This window comes from Caretta caretta, chromosome 1 (genome assembly GCF_965140235.1).
Source record: "Caretta caretta isolate rCarCar2 chromosome 1, rCarCar1.hap1, whole genome shotgun sequence".
NCBI lineage: Eukaryota > Metazoa > Chordata > Testudines > Cheloniidae > Caretta > Caretta caretta.
Genome location: NC_134206.1, coordinates 152048491 through 152068337, shown reverse-complemented (window position 1 = coordinate 152068337; position 19847 = coordinate 152048491). Strand labels below are relative to the sequence as shown.

Here is a 19847-nt window from a genome sequence, read left to right as displayed (position 1 = left end):
TCCTTATAGTTACAAAGTTTTTCCTGATATCACAGTCCTCTTCATAACAGTGCTTAACATAGCTGAAGACTGTTATCAGGATTTTTATAATTTTTGTTGCTCTCCTCTGGACTCTCTCCAATTTGTCTATATATTTTCTGAAGTGTGGTCCCCAGAATTGGGCACAGTATTCCAGGTGAGGCCTCACCAGTGCTAAGCAGAGCAGAGCAATTACCTCCATTGTCTTACATACAACACTCCTGTTAATAGACCCCAGAATGATATTAGCCTTTTTTTGCAACTGCATCAGATTGTTGACTCATATTCAATTTGTGATCCACTGTAACTCCCAGGTCCTTTTCAGCAATACAACCACCTTGCCAGTTCTCCCCCATCTTGTAGTTGTGAATTTGGTTTTTTTCCTTTCTAAGTGTAGTAGTTTGCCCTTGTCTATATTAAATGTCACCTTGTTGCTTTGTTTATTGTTGGTATATTCAGTATCTAAGCACTGGGGGGAAAATATACTTCTGCCAGTCAGAAGTCTGTTTTCATTTTTTTTATTTTATTTTTAGTTAACCCACAACACAATTTGTTTTCTTCTTACTGACTGATAGTACTAGCCCCACCACAACTGTAGTAGCAGGCAGTGTGGAGAAATAGCACATCTTTCACTCCGTATCTTTTCTCTGGGACTCTGTAAAAATTAGTACAATTAAAACATGGCTCTGATGCAGTGACTGTAATCCAGCCTGGAGAGAACTGCTGGGTATTCTGTTCATATGCTTCTGTAAGGAAGAACAGGGAAATTTCTCTCTTCTGGCCCTTAAAAGGCAGGTGAGTGCCCAGATTCCCAGGTATGTTGCCGCTAGCAGCAAACTGGCATCTTGTGGGATTTTTTTTGTACCTTCCACTTTCTTTACTGACCCTCTCTTTCATGCTGGTCTGCATACACCTACTACTTGAGACCTCTAGTATAGCTCTCCTCAGTGTTCAATTTATGCATTGACTATCAGAAAATGAGGCTTTAGTGGATTTATCATCCTCTTACCCTTCTCCCCTTGGATGGTGTTCACATACTGCTGTAATATTTTGAGTAGCAGAGAAGGCTGAGCCCTGAACTCCAATATGTAAGAACGCTGGGAACAGGGTAGATTTCTAGGAAATGAAATAATGTTGGAGTTTTCTAACACTACAGGGCCCAAACCTAAGACCTGACCTTTGACATAGTGTTTGCCCTCAACGGTTCTTCTCTGCAGCAGTGCAGTCCTTATGGATAAAGACAATTTCTGTTGAATATATCCACATATATTCTCTTGAACAAAATTGAAACTAAATCCCAGTACAGGTATGAATGTGAAATTATTAAAAAAAAAACATCTCTGTAAAAAGAATAAATACAGTGTAACAAAGTGACAAATGGATAGTGCAGAAGTGATTTTATGTAAGGCCCAAAATTAAAGGAAATGTTTATCTTTTGCTTCTGCTTTTTTGTTTTTCTGTGGAACAGTGAAATTATGTGCAATCATTAAATCTTGATAATGAATGGCAATCTTTCTTATAAAACCTTAAAGATCTATATGCCCCCTTTTTATATGCAGAAGAAGTGAAGTGTAGAATGTAACCCTTGGAACAAAGTTTTATTTTTTAATTCAAAGTTAAGATCCACTGTCAATGAGCATTTGTAATATTCTAATGAATAAAAGATACTTTAGGTACCTCATATATTATGCATTTCAGTAATCAATACAATCAATTAAAAACACATCAAAGAGTTAAAATTTACTTTCAACCAAGTAATTTTATATTTGGAAGACTTCTTATCTCTTACACACCTTCAAATACAGATAACGTATATTTGACTGTAAAATATAATAGCTATCACACACAATAAACTTCTACTCTATTCAATATTACTAGATATAAACAAAAACTCTGACTAGACTGATTTAAAAAATGGCAGTGGATGTGTACAGAATATATCTTAAATTGGTATCCCATTGCATAATAAATGCCACTAAAAAGCAGTCTGAAATAATTGTGGGTTGCCACAATCCAAATATTTTAAAAACCAAAGGAACCTTCTCTAAAAGTAGCTGATAAATTAGGTTATAGTTTCTTCTATTCTGTGACTATTTAATTATATCCTTACAGAAATCCTTTCTGGGGGACAAATACTAAATAAGTGTTCTGTACACTCAGTATATTACTAAACCATGCTCAGATACTGTGGGCAATAGAAAAACATGTTTTTGTGCTATGAGAGAAGGACTTAATAGTTTTACTCCATTATACCACCTTAGAAATGACATTTGTTATTGATGAGATATTTTTGGATGTCACATTGAAAAACAGAATGTGATAACACACATGCTTTTTGAGATCTAAGGGCCTGGTTCTACAAATACTGTCTCCCATGCTTAGTCACGAGTCATGCATTTCTTTTGGTGGGACGCTGTGTATTTTCCACACCTATGTAATCTTTATTTAAAAAAAAAAACGGTGTCTGTTACTTGGGCCATTGCCTGGGATTAAAAGTACCCAGGACAGGGTTTGAGAACCTGAGACAGTCCTGGAAGCAGAATTACTACAGTTGGCAGATACATCAGAAGTTGATGGCATCCTACTGTGTATGTGTGTGTTCTCAGAACTGCTCATACTGAGAGCAGAACCATTCTATCAGCAGTAAGGTTGCCAGGTGTCTGGGTTTTGACCAGAATGCCCGATCGAAAAGAGATCCTGGAGGCTCCCGTCAGCACTGCTGACCGGGCTGTTAAAAGTTCAGTTGGCAGTTCAGCGGGGCTAAGGCAGGCTCCCTGTCTGCCCTGGCTCTGCGTGGCTCCCGGAAGCTGCCGATGTGTTCCTGCAGCCCCTAGGTGCAGGGGCGATCGGGGAAGCTCCGCATGCTTCCCCTACCCTGAGGACCGGCTCTGCAGCACCCATTGGCTGGGAACCGTGGCCAATGAGAGCTGTGGGGGGCGGTGCTTGTGGGTGTGGTGCCACCCCTGCGCCTAGGAGACGGGCCAGACATGCTGGCCGCTTTTGAGAGCCGTGGGGAGCAGGGCAGGCAGGGACCCTGCCTTAGCTCTGCTGCGCCGCCGACTGGGAACCGCTTGAGGTAAGTGCCACCTGGCTGGAGCCTGTACCCTGAACTCCCTCTCGGCCCCAGGTCAGAACCCCCTCCTGCACCCAAACTCCTTCCCAGAGCCTGCACCCTCTCCTTCACCCCAACCCCTGTCGCAGCCCTGAGCCCCCTCCTTCATCCAAACTCCTTCCTGGAGCCAGCACCCCCTCCTGCACGCCCCCCACCCCCGCATCCAAACTCCCTTCTGGAGCCCTCACCCCAACCCCTTCCCACAGCCAAACTCCCTCCTGGAACCCGCACGCCCTCCCACACCTCAACCCCCTGCCTCACCCAGATCCCCCTTCTGGACTGTGAACCCCTCATTTCTGGCCCCACCCCAAAGCCTGCCCACCCAGCCGGAGCCTTCACCCACTCCTGCACCTCAACCCCCAGACCACTGAAAGTGAGTGAGAGTGGGGGAGAGCAAGCGACTGAGGAAGGGGGGTGGAGTGAGTGGGGGTGGGGCCTCAGGGAAGGGGCAGGGCAGAGGGTGGGGCAAAGGTGTTCGGTTTTGTGCGATTAGAAAGTTGGCAGCCCTAATCTGCAGTCATGCAGTTTTCTGAACTTGAGGGTAGCAAGCACAGTTTCAGTGTCCTGTGGATGTTTTGTTACCAGAAATCATATGTAGGCTGGTGAGCTGTTTCATCGGGAAGGAAAGCAAACTGCACAGCCAAGGACTTTAAGGCCCTTTCTTCAGTGTACAGTTAGTTGTTTATATCAAAAGACATAATCAACACAAAATAAAATGACTCAACTGAAAAATAGTGGTCACAATCCCCAGAGGCTTTTCCGTGCCTCAACTACCCGTGAGGAAAGAGAGGACGCACTCAGTGATTTCTGTTTTTTGGGGTTCCTTTTAGCAAGTTCTAGCTCTCATAAGTGTGGAGAAAATCTTGAAAGAAAAGTGAAGTGAGTGCACCCTAAAGGCTCAGAAACCAGAAGACAAATAAAAAGAACCCAGTATTTATTATGTCTTAAAAAAAAATCTTATTTTTGAGGTTTAAGAGTTGACTTCTCAATGCTTGGATTTGGCAATACTGTACCCTTTCTCTGTGATCCTTGTGGGCCCAGCAGGGATAGTCAGTGATCCCTTAACCCTTTCAGGGCAGCTACTTTACCTTGTCACACCATGTTATGTACTAGCCACCCTCTGGACCAGTAGTTCTCCCACCTGTTTACCACTGTGGGCCACATACACAGCTCTCTCTGTTTATGTGGGCCGCATCCGAACAATGTATGTATAGTACCTATGCGTCTTTTTTTTTTTTTAAAAGGTTTTGTGTTTGTTTACACGACAGTGATATGATTCAAATCAATGTAGTACCTTTCATTTGAACACTGGCAAATGTCTGCCATGGAGCATTTTAAATTGACATGATTACCTGTCAAAAATTAATTAATTTTTATTTTAAGGGTGGCATGGCATTGTGTATTGTCACCCTCACTTCCACGCTGCTCCATGGGGTTGTGGCTGGGCTGAGCACCCAGAGAGCCTGGCTGTGGAGCCTGCCTGCAGAGATGGGGAGCCCTGCCTGGTGGGGGTGCCCCCCCCAGCCAGGGACTGTCCCTCATACACTGAGCCCCCCCATGCATCCAGCCCACCAGCCAGGGACTGTCCCCCCTGCACTGAGCCACACATGCACCCATTCCCCCAGCCAGGGACTGTCCCTCATGCACCCAGCTCCCGCAGTTAATGCTTTGTCGTAAATCATACATCTTTTGCTTTCTTTACTGTGACATTGGAGAAGAGAAATTACTGTATTAAATGAAAAGTAATGCCATAGTGATAAATATATACATCTTCCTTGGTGAATAGCAAAATCTGCATAAAGTAAGAACTACTAAAAAAATAAAGAAGCTAATAATAGGTGTATCAAACTTTTAGTAGCCAAACAATGAAGCAAATACTACTTGAATTCTCCATCATTACAGAAAATTAATATTTAGTGATTTAAAAATAATAGATGGGGCTCAAAGAAATGCCAGTTCACTATTTACAAAAATTTTTTTAGTCATTGATTGGACTTCTAAAGTACTTCTCCTTGTCCACACAGGACCAAGTCTGACTCCCTTTTGTGTTAATCTGAAATAGGAAGAGAGTATTGTTCTCTCTTTTTATAGCATTAGTGTTATAAAGTAAAGACATGAGTCTGATTTTTAGCCTGACCTAAACTTGACTTCCCTTTTGTCAACTGACATGTTGATGGGTGCAAAATTAATGTCACATAAATTTGTATCCCTCTATGGGGGGAAGTCATAATCAAGTAGACATTTACATTATATTATTTGTGGTTGCAATTTGTAGACACTGAAAGGGAGGACAGGTTTTAAATGAAAGGGAGAATCTGTCAGTTTAAGAACGTTATTTATAGCTGTGTCGGTCCCAGGATATTGGAGAGAGAGACAAGGTGGGTGAGGTAATATCTTTTATTGGACCAGCTTCTGTTGGTGAAAGAGACAAGCTTTTGAGCTTACACAGGGCCCTTCTTCAGGTGTTAAGAATGTGTAAAGTGGAAATAAAGTTTTAATGAAAAGTTTCAGAAATATTTTAAGATGCTCTCTAAATTTTTCGATTTTCTCCTACAGTACTGCAGCCACCACTTGAGTTCTCCACTTCAGAGCTGGTATTTCAGTCAAGAAGCATACATTTAGATATTGCTGATGAAAGTCTGAGCACTCAGGTAAATAAACACACATGTTTTTGACTATTCTCAGCCTAATCTTTTACTTTACTGTGACTGTAAAAGGTAGGGGTGTGTGTGTGTGTGTGTGTGTGTGTGTGTGTGTAAGAACACACAATGTTATTTAAACAACTACATAACATTTTTTCTAGTGTGTGTGCTGATGGATTCCAAAGTGTTTTTATCATTGTTCTGTACTACTGTGAGTTTCATTTGGTCTCTAAAAATTATGACTTTTGCTCAGTTTCTGGGTTATACTTGATTTTACCCTCTGATTCATGAACTAAATTTTGCACACCATGGGACACTGTCTACCACAATGCATGAGCAGTAGGTGACTTCCAAAGATGTCCAGTGATGGTGCGTAGTGTTATCATGTCTGAGCTTGTACTTGCAGATTTTGTGCAGTATATTTTATGCATACAGTTGTTAATTCATGACATACTCTTAATTTTACAAGCATGAGTTTTTCTTCTTGAAAAAGCCTTTGCAGATCCCCCATCTGGCAATCATATGTTGTGCTTCATGATTGTAGGAGTATGCTAGCACAGCTTAGCATTTGGGTAGCATGCTCACATTGATTATTTTATGGAAGTTCTATGGCTTGTGATACACGGGAGATCAGACTAGATGATCACAACGGCCCCTTCTGACCTTGGAATCTCTGAAGCTACAGATCCAAAGTACCAACAGTGGTTTAGAAAGGTTAACCTTTCCCCCTTTATTTTCTTCAGTTCCTCTCTTTCTGCTGGTGACAGTGGTGTTGGAATTATTTCCCTTATCCTTCATTGCATAGTTACTATTTTCCTTGACATTTTTTAGTTAAATCAATAGTTATTTTAGTTCTTGTTTTTATGTAACAATTTGTTAGTTTTTTGTAATAGTATTGTTAGGACCCTGTTATTTTTGGATCCAGAGACGCATTCATAGTTTAAAAGTTGTCCTTCATTCCATAATAAAATGTCTGACATGACTTTCACACCAGTGCTTAAAATGTATAGGAGAAGAGATAATCTTTTCTACTTGTTCAAGATCAATTCTTCACCTTTAAATTTTCCCTGCCATGGGGGGGGGGGGGGGGAGGAAACAAGGATGCTAGATCAGAGCCCATATAGTCACTTTAATCTGCATAGGTATTGGAGGATATATACTATATAGCCTAAGTTAAAGTTTCCTCAAGAAGCCTCTTGAAAGTGTCCTTCTGGAATCATGAAAGAGATGAGCTACATTCTCTTTAATGATCTATTTAAGATACTTGGGAAGTCAGGAGATCCGCTAGAAGACCATGAACTTCTCTATGTGAAGGAAAGGAGTATTTGTGGCACCTTAGAGACTAACAAATGTATTAGAGCATAAGCTCTCATGAGCTACAGCTCACTAACACGTCTGCTACTCTGAAACCTGTCATCTATGTGAAGGGTGATATTTCTTGAATGAATAAGTTAGAGGAGCTCTGTCCTTTTCACCAGCTGTCTCCTTGATCGCCTCTATCTCCTACTGGTGACAGCACGGCCTTCCAGGAGATAATAGTGTGGGATAGTTTTAATATATGGAGTAGGCTTATGCAGCTTATAATGCATGTCTGGCTAAATCTTGACCCTCATGAATGTTAGTTCTTATAGCTTGCCTGCAAGGTCACATTTATCCTGCAGCTGGCAGTGTGCTTCCGAGCTTGTGTAGACAGTTGAGCACTAGCTCTGCTCGAGCAAGCACACTAAAAATAGCATCATAGCTGGAGGTAGATTGGGCAGTTCGTGGGCTAGCCACCCAAATCATACCCAGTGGGTCTGAGCAGGTTTATACTCGGATGGCTTAGGTGGAGGAAGCATGCGTCTGTCTACCCGAGCTGGAAGCATGCTCCCAGCTGCAGTGTAGAGGTACCCTGACAGGCAGGCTAAGAGGACGAACATTCATGAGGGTTAAGACTTAGCCAGACATGCATTATGAGCTACCTATAATGCATCTGAAGTTTTGTCTCATTCTCTGCGGTCTGCTGTGACCATTCAGAGATATTACTGGCTCAGGACTTCAGACAAAAGTGCTGGAATTTCCTTTTTGAGAGTTTCGAATGCAGCCTTTCCACTGTTAAAACCAGTGATCATTTGAGCAGACTCAGAGACTAATTTTTTGGCACAGTCTTTTCAGGGTTTTAGTCTGTCTTTAGGGTAGACATGCTCCTTCAGGTATAGGTAGTACCAGCAGCACTCAGGTGACTAAATTAGATATCCAATCTCAGGAAGCAAAGGTAGTTTCCAAGTGCCTTTCATTTTAAAGAGAGTCGGCTAAGGGAGAGGGCTTATCTTCTGTTCCTTTATCACAGAGGCTACTCTATACTCTCATGCAATGATGTTGGGATCTCAGTGGGCAGCCAGATGCCAGTATGTTTCAACACTATTGCCTTTTTGCATCCATCTCCTTCTGGAGATAACTTATCCCAGTTTCTTCCAATAAGGTTTTGGCTAGGGACCTGGGTGTGTGCTGAAATGTATATAAAAGAGCTACAATTTTCAGTTCAATGGCGTGCCTTATACCCCAGCTCTTTCCATATATTCTCATGAGAAATTTTTGAGGGGTGAAGTCACAACCCTGCACCTGGGGACAGTATAGCAGATGAATGATTCACTTTACCAGGGCAAAGTTTTTTATTCTTGCTATTTTGTCATTCCAGCAAAAGAAGTTGTTGCGTTTTTAAAACTGGCTCTAAACTTTTGCAATCTCAACAAGTTTTTCAACAGAAGAGTCAATATATGTAGTATCTTTGAGAACTGCAATGTCAGATCTCTCTGATAGTGTATTCAGTTCTTGCAACATTTCACCGGTACCAGTAGAAGTTCTCCCATTTGCATTTGCCTTGCCACCACTGCCATCATAAATGCAGTTAATCTACTTATCAGCACACTAGCCCAAGATTGATAGCCAACTTGCTATTACTCCCGGTTATTCTTATTACATTGAAGAAATCAGTGTCATATTTGAGAAAATGGTTTTCCTTCCTGGGTAGGAAACATTGTTCTTTGTGAATGGTGAGTGGCTGGTAAGTGTGCTATCTGTGAACCGTAAGGCATGCCTATTTTCTTACCTTACAGATATAAACTGCATACTCTATTGCTCTCTAGAGCGCTCTGTTGAACTTTGTGTCAATTGTTCTTTGTAGATAAAAAGTACAGCATACAACAGTAACTTGTTTTCAACAGGAAACGCTTAATATTTAGTGATGTGAAAAATAACATAATGCTTATTGTGTTCTGTCATCTTACATCCTTGTTTACCTACCACTATTTACAGAAGTTTGACCTGAAGAATACCTCAAGGCAACAGGTGACATGGCAATTAGATCTTGATGGTGCAGGAAAAGTCATAGAAGATGGCATTTTTAAATTTAGTCTGTGTGCTGGAGTTCTTGATCCAGGACAAAAAACTAGTATCACCGTAGGCTTCTGCCCATGTAAGTATTTTTCTGAATTTGTCAACTTTTATATAAATGTTTGTTTGTTCAAGACTCCATTTCCAGAGGTGTATTTAAATCCCCTTTCACTGTGAATCAGCACATTTTCTTTGCTGAAATACATTTGAGGAGCTAATGTGTTCAGATAGCCAACTTTGGTAAAAACTGAAATAAAACTATAAACAGCCCTTTTTTGAACTCCTAAGTTACATAGGTTGAAGCCAAGAAGATAAAAGTGGCATTTCCTATCTTTAAACTACTGAGTGCGACAGGATCTGTGATTGTGCCAATGGAAAAAAAAACAACCCTGTTGAAGCTCAAAGAATGAAGAGTGCTGCAGTCTGGACAGCTCAGGAAAGGGGAATTGTTTGAAGCGTTTCTTCTGTCTGTATAGGATAGGATACCTGAGACCTTTTCTTGGAGAAAGCTTAAGGGGATATGAAAAGATTCAAATTAATGGGTTCCTCTGTGAATTTGAGGGACTCTGGTTTCAGGCATTCATCTCACTCTAGGGCACTGTCTGAACATTGGCCGAGCAAAATATGTAGCTGCTCCTTTCCATTAACACTTGAAACATTTCTAGGCAAGTGACCCTGGAAATCATATATTTCTCAGAGAAGCCAACGAGCTTTTCTGTAAGGCATTCAGTATCCTTAATCCTCGGTCATTAGAAACTTCTGCTATCCACATATCTTTGGGTTATGTGAAATAAGTTTCTGGTCTCTGTCCAGTTCCCAATGAACAGATGTCCACATCACAATAACCTCCACTATTGGTGCAAATTGGAAATCTTGTTGGTAGTGTGGATTAGAGAGGCCGAGGGCTGAATGGACATGAAAACTACCCATCCAGGAGCAGAGGCAGTCCTTCCAGGTTGTGAATGAGGCTCATTAGGTGGATGTAGAAGACACTTGCACAGTTGCTGCCTGTATTGCACTTGTTCTGTGGGTAAAATAATTCCTACACTCTTCTGTGTTATCAGTCCTGCATCTTTAATGAGAGCTTATTTTAAGTGGAGTAAAAACTTAAAACTCTCTATGTGGACTAAGGGGAATTTGTTTTTTTCTTTTCTAACTAGCCAGAATATAGAAATAAAATGCAGTTTCTCTCTTCAGAAGACTTAAAGTTGGGACATTCATATATTTGTGAACAGTCCTAATTGATTTAGTAAAGTAGATTTTGTGTATAAAAGGTAAAACATATCCCTACCAAAATTCAGGAGGAGACTCTGAAGTTTATAGTCACCTGGAAACTCTAGAACAGGAAGTAATCACTGTGACAGAAATTGCAATCACATGTAATACTTTTGGGGATCATATTGTATTAAGTCAGGGGTTCCCAAACTTGGTTCATGGCTTGTTCAGGGTAAGCCCCTGATGGGCCGCAAGACGCTTTGTTTACCTGAGCGTCCGCAGGTACGGCCGCTCGCAGCTCCCAGTAGCCGCGGTTTGCCGTTCCCGGCCAATGGGAGCTGCGGGAAGTGGTGCCCTGTAACTGTATTTATTTTACAGATTTTCTCCTTTCTGAGCCATCTACTTTACGTTATGTACCCTGTTCCCTGTTGTCATTCAAATAACAGAAAAATCACAAAATAGAGGGCTGTATCTTTGCTTCCTAGAGAGGCAGTTTTAATACACACACATTGAGAGATTATCTATGTCTACACTAATGAATGATGATGATAAAATAATCAGCCCAAGATTACAATACGAAACATTAAAATTTTTCATTTGTTTTTTATTCTGAGAAAAATGTTATTTTATGGTCTTATTCCACGGTCTTGTATTTCTAGACTGAGCGGGGAAAATAGATTAACAGAGGAAGAGAATTTGAATGACTGAACTGGCATGTGATTAGATCAGCAAGGTTTGATTTTAGGGATGATCAAGGCAGTATTATTCTTGCTAAGATAAGCCAAAATAAATTGAAGAGAAGAATATTTTTAATGATATTTATAAGGCCGTTCTTCCCAAGCTGTGACCTTTGAATGATTGGTGGACTGCAGTGGGGTGGGTGGACATACATTTCTTTCTCTCCTGTTGGTTTCCAGGTGCCACATTTCATTCAGGACTGTTATGTAATATTAGGAAAGCATTTAGATCACATAAGCAATTGTTGTAGAAGCTTCAAGGGTATCATGACTGTGAATGCAAGGAGTGGTCATTCACACGATTAATCTCTCCATTAATATATGATCTATGCAATGAAAAAGCCACTTGTATAAAATAGTATTGTTATGAAGACTACTAAACCAACTAATAAAATACAAATACAAAACAATATTGTGAGTTAGTGAGTAAAGTAAGTGTGTGTGTGTGTGTGTGTGTGTGTGTGTGTGTGTAAAATATACTGTATCTGTATATATTCATGCATAGTCAGCAAGGATTATCGATCAACACTTTTTTTTATTTAAAGTTGTTTACATTTTACTATGTGCAAGTCTTATGTTTACATGAGCAATAAGAGCATTCTAAAAATCAATTGACTTCATAATTCCATATTTTAAATATTATTCCACTGTTTGTAGTCTGCCTGTGTATTGTGCATTTTGTGAAACAATATTTAATCTTTCTTAAAACAGAATAATAAATACAGCAAAACCCACATGGAAGACTTTAACTTAATAGCCTATTAAGGAGCATGCTTTGCCTTTTACCTACAGAGGTTTATTCTGTAGAATTGCAGCATGTTTGAGTGGACAAACTTGATTAACAAACCCTAGTATTTATTGTTAAAGTATACATTGCACTGGTTTGTTTCAACACACCACTGTGTTTGTAGCAGTAGTAATAATACCTAGCTCGTAGAGCACTTTTCATTAGTAGATCTCAAGGTAATACAAAATGAAGAGTTTCTGCCTGTGACAGGATGTGGTGCTAAAGTATTTTTATGGCACTAAATTTAACTTAAAGCTAACAGATAAATGGCTCACACAAGGTGTGGTAATGTAACAGGTTTCCTTATTGTGATGGAAGTGGCTAAGTTCAACAGAGATGCTTAAGAACTGAATATACATTTACCTGAAATGATCCTATATTACTGTATAATCTATAATGCATTAACTAATGCATGAAAGGGATAGAATATGTTACTGTATCATGTCATCCTGTATAATAATTGTAATTCTTTAAAGAAAAGTAAGTTTTAATAGATCCATGTCTTGGTTTTCATTACTGAGTCATAAAATTCACAGTTGGATTAGCAACTTTTAAAAGAGTTAAGAACACTAGAGAGGTTCGCTGATTATATGACTGAAGGGTGCAGATGGATGTCACAGCCTCTAACTTCTAGTTCCTTTTTTCTGCTACAGCAGGAAGTTGAATACTTGTACTCTATAACAGTTTTTATGGGGAAAAGGATTGGTTTAGTATTGATTTTTCTTTTTCTAGGGCATAGCCTTGAGATAAAACAACTTGATACCTCCCCTCCTTGCCTCAGGAATCTGTGTATTTAATGGAGCATATTCTTTTTCTGTTGACATTCATTTCTGTTCAAGATCCATATGCTGCAATTATACAACATTTCATCAAAAATCTACATTCATAAAACATTTAAAGTTGCAAAGCTAAGCGCTCAGACATGATGAAACTACTTTTAGTGTTGCACATGAAACTTTAATTCTCCCTCCATTAGAATACACAGTATATGACCATCTTTTCATTCAGTGTGTACAGCACCTAGCATAGGGGTCCTGATCCATGACTAGGACTCCTAGATGCTAAGGTAATATAAATAACAAATAATAATAGAAATGAAAAAAACAAATACTATGTAATCATGTAACTAAATATTGTATTGTAATATATACACACAAAAGGCAGAATTAAGGTTGCACATAACTGATCTCATTATTGCAGAATATTGTTATGCAATGTTTGTCATTTTCAGATTTTGATTGCTGATTCGTGAAACCTTCATGTTTTCTGAGTATTGTGATGGAATATAATTGTTCAATTACTTCGTTTCTATTTAAAATAGAAATGGAATGTCGATAACAAAAAACAACCCCCTGCCCCTAAAACAAAAACCTGCTCTAGCTAAGGCACATGTCCTTCACTTAAACATCTAGTCATTTGCTGCAGCTGTGCAGTGCTCAGTGCTAGCCAGGAGAGTGCTTCGTGCTGGGCTGGTCCTCTGGTGCAGATTAGCTCAGCTGCTTTGAAAACGAGGCCACATCTACTTCGGGTCCTAAATACAGATTTAGGAGTGCAATTTTCAAATGGGCCTAAATTACCTGGGGGCACACGTCCCTTTTGAAAAGCACATAGTAGGAGCCTAATTTTTAGGCTCAAAGATTGAAAATTTTGGCTATACTATGGAATGGATTATTGGAAGTCCATGCCTGATAGGCTGGAGGTGTTGGTTTGGGAGGAAAAGTCTGATGGTATATTGTGGGAGAAGGTGAATGACCTGTATGGCTGTGCTTTGAATAGGGTAAAAGTGTGGATAGAGGAAAGGTTGGCTGCCTATTGTAGAAATGAAGGAGGTTGATAGGCTGGTTTAAAGTAGAAGGGAAGAGTTGTAGGGCATTGGGATAGCCTGGCTTTAGGTCAGCAGAGATTCAGAAGACATGGTGATTTGATTGTGTAAGAAGAGAGGGGATTGGGAGTAAAAAGCTTCTAATATGGCCTATTTTGCATTGATAGTTATGGCTTAAAGTGGTCTTGCTTTCTTCCCACCATTCTTTGGGGGCTAAAAATAGAAGATAGGAATAATAATTTAGGCAGGTTTGCCACACATCCTGAAATTTTCTTTCAACTGTTTGATCCTGTGCCATGATAATATATGTGAAGTTTTTGCATTTTTATGTGATGTTAAAGTACTATAAATTGATGCAATGATATGGTATTGAAGATGCAGGCATTGAAATATTCTGTCCCAACATTATAACATGATACAGGTTTTTGAGTATTCCCCCCTCGCCCAAGTCAAGTCTTACTGTGGACCCATAAAATCTGAAAGATGGCCCGCTACAGTTGCACTGTTGTATGCACACACTTGAGGTGCTTTGTGAGGCCCCCAAACACATCAAATGCAGGTATTTCTGCATAACTTCACCTTAGAAACTGTTGCAACATTAATAGAACTTTATTTTTTTCTTTGTAGGTGGTATAATACTTAACCACCCATCTGGGTATTTGGACGCTCTGGGTAGTTAGACTGGGGAAATCCAGCTAGAGCCAAGGTCAAAATTCCTACTTCACCTCTTGGATTTGCAATGTTTAAGAACCAGATAGCTAGAGGTTAAGTATCTGCATGAGTGGACACAGCTGGATCTTGTGGGGGGAAAAAAACATGGCCCAGCTAACAGATATAAAAGGAAGAAGCAGAAAGGAATAACTGGGAGAGGAGGGAAGCATGTACTCAAGCTGATAAAAAATTGTGGTATTCTGCTAAAACCTTCCCAGAAATGGAAAGGCTTTTGATGGGGACCCAGCAAAGCGAAGACTTTGTATTTCCCGGCTATAAATAGGTTCAGGGATGGTCTGTACTGCAACCTACTGCTGTTGTTGGTGAGGGAGTGACTGGACTGTGACAACTTGCTTAACAGTGTTATCGTTTGCACTCTGTTTAAATCATAACTTTGCTTTTTATTTTGGTACTGAAACCCTACAGACTTTCATCCTCAAGTCTGTAGCTGCTTTGCGGAAAGCAGCGGCTTGCACTGAAGTGCTTCTGACTGTACTAGCAGAGCCTTTGTAACTGGAAAGCTGCCTGCTGGGCTTGAGGTTGATACGACTTCAGCAAAAACAAGTGGAGCTGTGTTTAACTCTATGCCTCTGGGACTCATTTTTTTCTTGTTGGAGTTGTTACTTTGAGAAGTTGAAGTCGTCTTTTTGTTCCTAATAGTTCTATGAAAATTTTTGTTTCTGTTGAAGGTATGTCTTTATCAAATCCAAAGGACACTTTTTCAGCCAGGCAGTTAAAAAGACACTTACAGTGCAGTTAAAGCTGGTTCAGTGTAGACAGATGTTTTATTTAAAGCCATTAGACTTTGGCTGGCATTTTCAAAGTGGCACAAGGGAGTTAATTTCAATGGGATTTGTGATCTGAAGTTCCTTAGGCCCCTTTGAAAATCCCAGCATATGATGTTCTATTGCAGTTAAGGTAGTGTTATAAATACTATCAATGGGCACTGATTGTGCCTTGTTATAGTTAAAGCTGACTTCTTGTGAGACTGAATTTATCTTTTAATTTAAACTACATAAGATTCAGTGCAACTGAAACTTCACATACTTCACATTTTCGAGTTTATGGGAAGTTTGGGGCAATTAAGACCAACTGCTGCATTGAAATGAATTTTCCAGATTTGTTGTTCACTTTTCAAAGAATGTACTAGTGCTTTTTTTTTTAAACCTCTCCTGAAATGTTCATTTAAAAGTGCCTTGCTTTAAGTTTTCAGGGGGTTGTGAGTAGGATTGGAGAAAATACTTCATCGGGTAAGCCTAAGAATACAAAACACCCAGGTGTATGTGTAAACACAGATATATTTAAAAATAACTCCTATTATATAAACATGTTTTGTTAAGTGTATATAATATCCACCTTGGGTTCATAATACATCTGTTTGTGTGGTTTATGTAAAAACACTAGTTTGCGTGCTTTCCAAAGTATGCATGGCCCCACAAGCGGTGGCTGGGATAGAATGGCTGGCAAGAAACCACAACGGTTTGATCTCAGAAATGTAGATGAGGGAAAGCCACTTGGGGTCACTTTTTTCCCATCCTTGTGTTAAGTAGGCATATAAAAATCAATGGAACTATTTAAGGAATAAGGCTCTGGTTTAGGTAAACATCCTCTTCAGGAAAGTAAGGAGATCAATGCCAGTAGGCAGCTAAATTCTCCCAAACAACCTTAAGTTTGACACCATGATGCCCACATGGAGAACCGTCAGAAACTCAGACACCTGCTTAAGGAGGGAACTTTATAAATGGGCTTTTCCTGAAACCGATGCCTGAAATAAGTGTGTGACTACATCTTAACAAAAGGATTTATCTTTGTTTGCAGTGGTAGTATGCATTTGGAGTATTTTTCTTGGATAGTTTGTTTCCTGTTTTTGGTTCTGCAGGATCAGAAAGGAAACTCTTTCTCTTTAAAATTTCAGTGTTTCTGTGGTGCTGCCTCTTGGGTCTTTTCTTATAAATTAGGATAATTACTCTCCCCCCCCACATCCCCCAAATATGTCCAGAATTAAAAAGAGGAGGAATTAGTTAGTTCCATGGATTCCAACAGCTCTGGCCAAAATTAAGTGGACAAATTTGTAAACACTATGAAACATCCCCAAGGAAAGCTCCCACATTAGCTGGCAACTTGACTATCGTATAGCAAATGCTAGTGGAGTATTAGGTGGTAGTGTAGCACAAGCTTTGGCTGTGGTCACTAGAGGTATAGTTAACAAAACAGCTATTTCCCATAGTATGTTAGATATGTAGTTTTCTCTGGCTAACTGATTTGAAGAATTGTCTGGAATCAGACTGGCATTCTGGCTTAGTATGATTGTCTTATCCCTCCCCTCATCCAGTTTGCGTGGGTTAGTGCTGTTGTGCAGTGGTAGCATTTTTTGGAATCCTGGTCAGTTGTGCTTTTAAGAAAGAAGCAGAATCTGGATGAGATGATTGTGCCCGGATGAGGGTCAATGGGCGTGGCCAGTTTTGTTCAGTTTTTGAGAAAGCAATGTCCTATTTAAAGGAGGAAAAATTGTGAGAATACAAAATCTGTGCAAACTCTAAAATGTTGGTTTGAATGATTGAGAGGACAATGCTGGACAGGAAAGTTTAAGTTATTGTTAGTATGTGATCATGTAATTAAGGTATCTTTAAACAGAATGGAAATCAAGTGCACTTGGCAAACTATTGCTATTTTTTCCCACAGGACTCCTGCCTCATTTAGTACACAGGATAGAGCTGCTCTGGGAATGAATCAGGGCTGTGCAGTGAAAAGGCAGTTGAATGCTGCCCTAGAGAACTGTCTTCTATCACTGCCTTTGCCACAGAGTTGCTATATGTCGCTGAGCATGTCATATAAGCCATAAGTTTCACAGCTGGCCATTATGTGTTCCTCGTTTTCGGGGTACCCAACTGGAGTCACCTGGGGTCTGATTTGCAGAAGTGCTGAGTAGGATTGAGTAAATAATTGATTTATTGGGTTGGAAGCCAGATGGAAAAATCCCCTTCCAAATTGCTTAGTTTCAAACAGAAACTGATTTTCCCCCGCCCCCAAGTTCTTCTTGATGAAACAAACAAAAAAACAAACAAAAATGGAAAAATTTTGTTCAGGTCAAATTGTTTTCAATGTTGATCAAATCCACGTTTTCAAAAATCTTGTTTTCATTTTGTTTGGTCAAAACTAGTTGCCAAATTAGACTTGAATTTGCAAATAGTTTTGGTGCCCTGAAAAATGCATATTTTGGTAAATTTAGTATTTGCCAACAAAATTTCACCCAGCTCTAATACTGAGCACTCATAGCTGTAGCTGAAGGCAACGGAAGCTGTGCTTGGAACATATAAAGTGCTATATAATGCTGAGTGCTCTGAAAAATTAAACCCTAAGCTTCTCAAATTGTCACCCAAAATTAATGGAGACTTGACAATTTTGGTCTTCATTTTCCTTACCTCTCTGGGGTGTTGTAAAATAAATTAATTAAAGAACTAAGATACTATAATGAGAGCATCATAGAAAAGGCTATGAGGAAATTAATAACTGTGTTGAGTACAAGGTTTGGATGACGTGAATAATGCATGGGGACACACACTGGGTAATTAAGATAAAGAAAAACACTGAATAGTGTTTATTCAGTGAGCGCTGTCCAACCTGTGCACTGATTGACGCAGGGGTCGTGGAAAATTTGTATCTGATCAGGTAATGAGGCCAAGTTAAGGCAACCATAAATCTAACATTTCCTAAATGAGTGTTTGACTTTGTGAACTTAATGGGGTTTTTAAATTTAATTATTTTGGATGTAATAGATATATAGGATGAAATCCTGGCCTCATTGACGTTAATGTTAGTTTTGGCATTTATTTCTGTTGGGTTTGGAATTTCACCCTCGAAGTTTTTTTTGTGTATTTGAAGATGAGATGTGAGAGGCATTTTTATGTTGGAAACAGTACAGGGCTTTGGAATCTGGTAGGTTGAATTTATATTTTAAGATATTGGAGCCCATTATTATGTTGATGTAGAGGTCACATAGGACTTTGACTGCATGACAGTACAGGTAGAGATGCTTGGTTTCACATTTTGTGGTGTTTCATCAACTGCAACAAGTATTTCATTTTTCAATAATTTTGAAGAAATGCCAGAATTTCAAAAAGTTTCCTGCTAATAAACAATATTAAAAATGGGTTCCAAGTTTCTAGGACAAGTCACTTGTAACTATTTTTTTCTTCCTAACTTATCTAGTAGACAGTATATGTAGTACAGCAGCTTGTTTTCATGTTAGACTGTATTTTGAAAACAAAAGCAATATGCTTGATTAGAAAGTTCTTATCAGGTTTGTTACTTCAAATGATTTATTTTAATTATGTTCGTATATTTGTTTGATTGTTCCATTTTTCATTAGCTTATCCTGGGACATATGGAGCTGAAGTGCCAGTGTTTCTGAATGATAAGCCATCTCAGTGCAAACTATTAACTCTGTCTGGTACTGTCAAGTCACCTAAGATAAACTTTGATCCCCCATTTTTGATATTGATGCCTGTTCCTCTGGATATGAAAACTGAGACGTATGTCAATATTATTCCAAAAGACTACTCAAGGTAAATCTTCACTTAAATTCCAGATTAATTTTCCATAAACACCATAATTATCATGCTTCCTCTGTTTTCCGCGGCAGGAAGTACTTGATAATTGCTGGGTGGGTTGGTGTTCATATCACTGTCTGCTCAATGGAGGAAAATGCCATACTTAGCAGGAAATAGTGATAGTTAACAGCATTTTATCCTCATGATGTATCATTTCTCTACTAGCTCTTTGCTCCAGAAATGTGTGCATCCTCATTGCAGGTCAGATTGTCACACTTTCTTTGTACTGTTTTGAAAAGCACAGCAGAACTACGAAAAAAGCAGCAGCTATGAGAGCTTCTCAGTGACTTCAGCCTGAGATTCAGATCATAAGCTTGTTATTTTTTTTGGTGTCATGATTAGATGAAAACATTGTCGCTGTTGTTTTTCTCTGGCAAATTAATTAGAAATCCTCATAAAGGGTTATGATTTTGTTATACACATCGTTGAGTTACACTGGATGTACTATGATTTAAATATGTATGCATAGCTGTATTATATTTCAACAAAACAAACTTGATAATTCATTAATCTAAAAGTGTCTATAAGTTAGATTTATTAATAATTGTGCCTTTTTATTCATTTTTTTTAGATCTCCAAATATCACTCTGTTAAATTGAAGATTTGAAAACAAACAAAATCTTTCCTTTAATCTCTATACTTTATAGCAAAATGTATTAGTCCAGAGTTGGTGCAATATTTGGTTAACAGACACCCCCCTGAGTCCTTTATCATGGGTTTTGTACCATATAGCGTTGTACAGCTTAGTATTTTTGAATAATAGGGCTTGGTAATGGTATCCTGGGGGTTGGACTAGATGACCTCCTGAGGTCCCTTCCAAT

At 39.3% G+C, this 19847-nt stretch overlaps 1 protein-coding gene across 2 annotated transcripts in view; it reads left to right on the top strand.

Moving 5' to 3' along the window:
* Positions 1-19847, top strand: part of CFAP47 (cilia and flagella associated protein 47) — a 651611-nt gene that overhangs the window by 85795 nt on the left and 545969 nt on the right. For both annotated transcript variants that reach the window (XM_048863833.2, XM_075132125.1), the window contains 3 exons: positions 5687-5781; positions 9067-9226; positions 18786-18981. In XM_048863833.2, coding sequence (XP_048719790.2) covers positions 5687-5781; positions 9067-9226; positions 18786-18981 — 451 coding nt within the window. The remainder of the gene's footprint in view (positions 1-5686; positions 5782-9066; positions 9227-18785; positions 18982-19847) is intronic.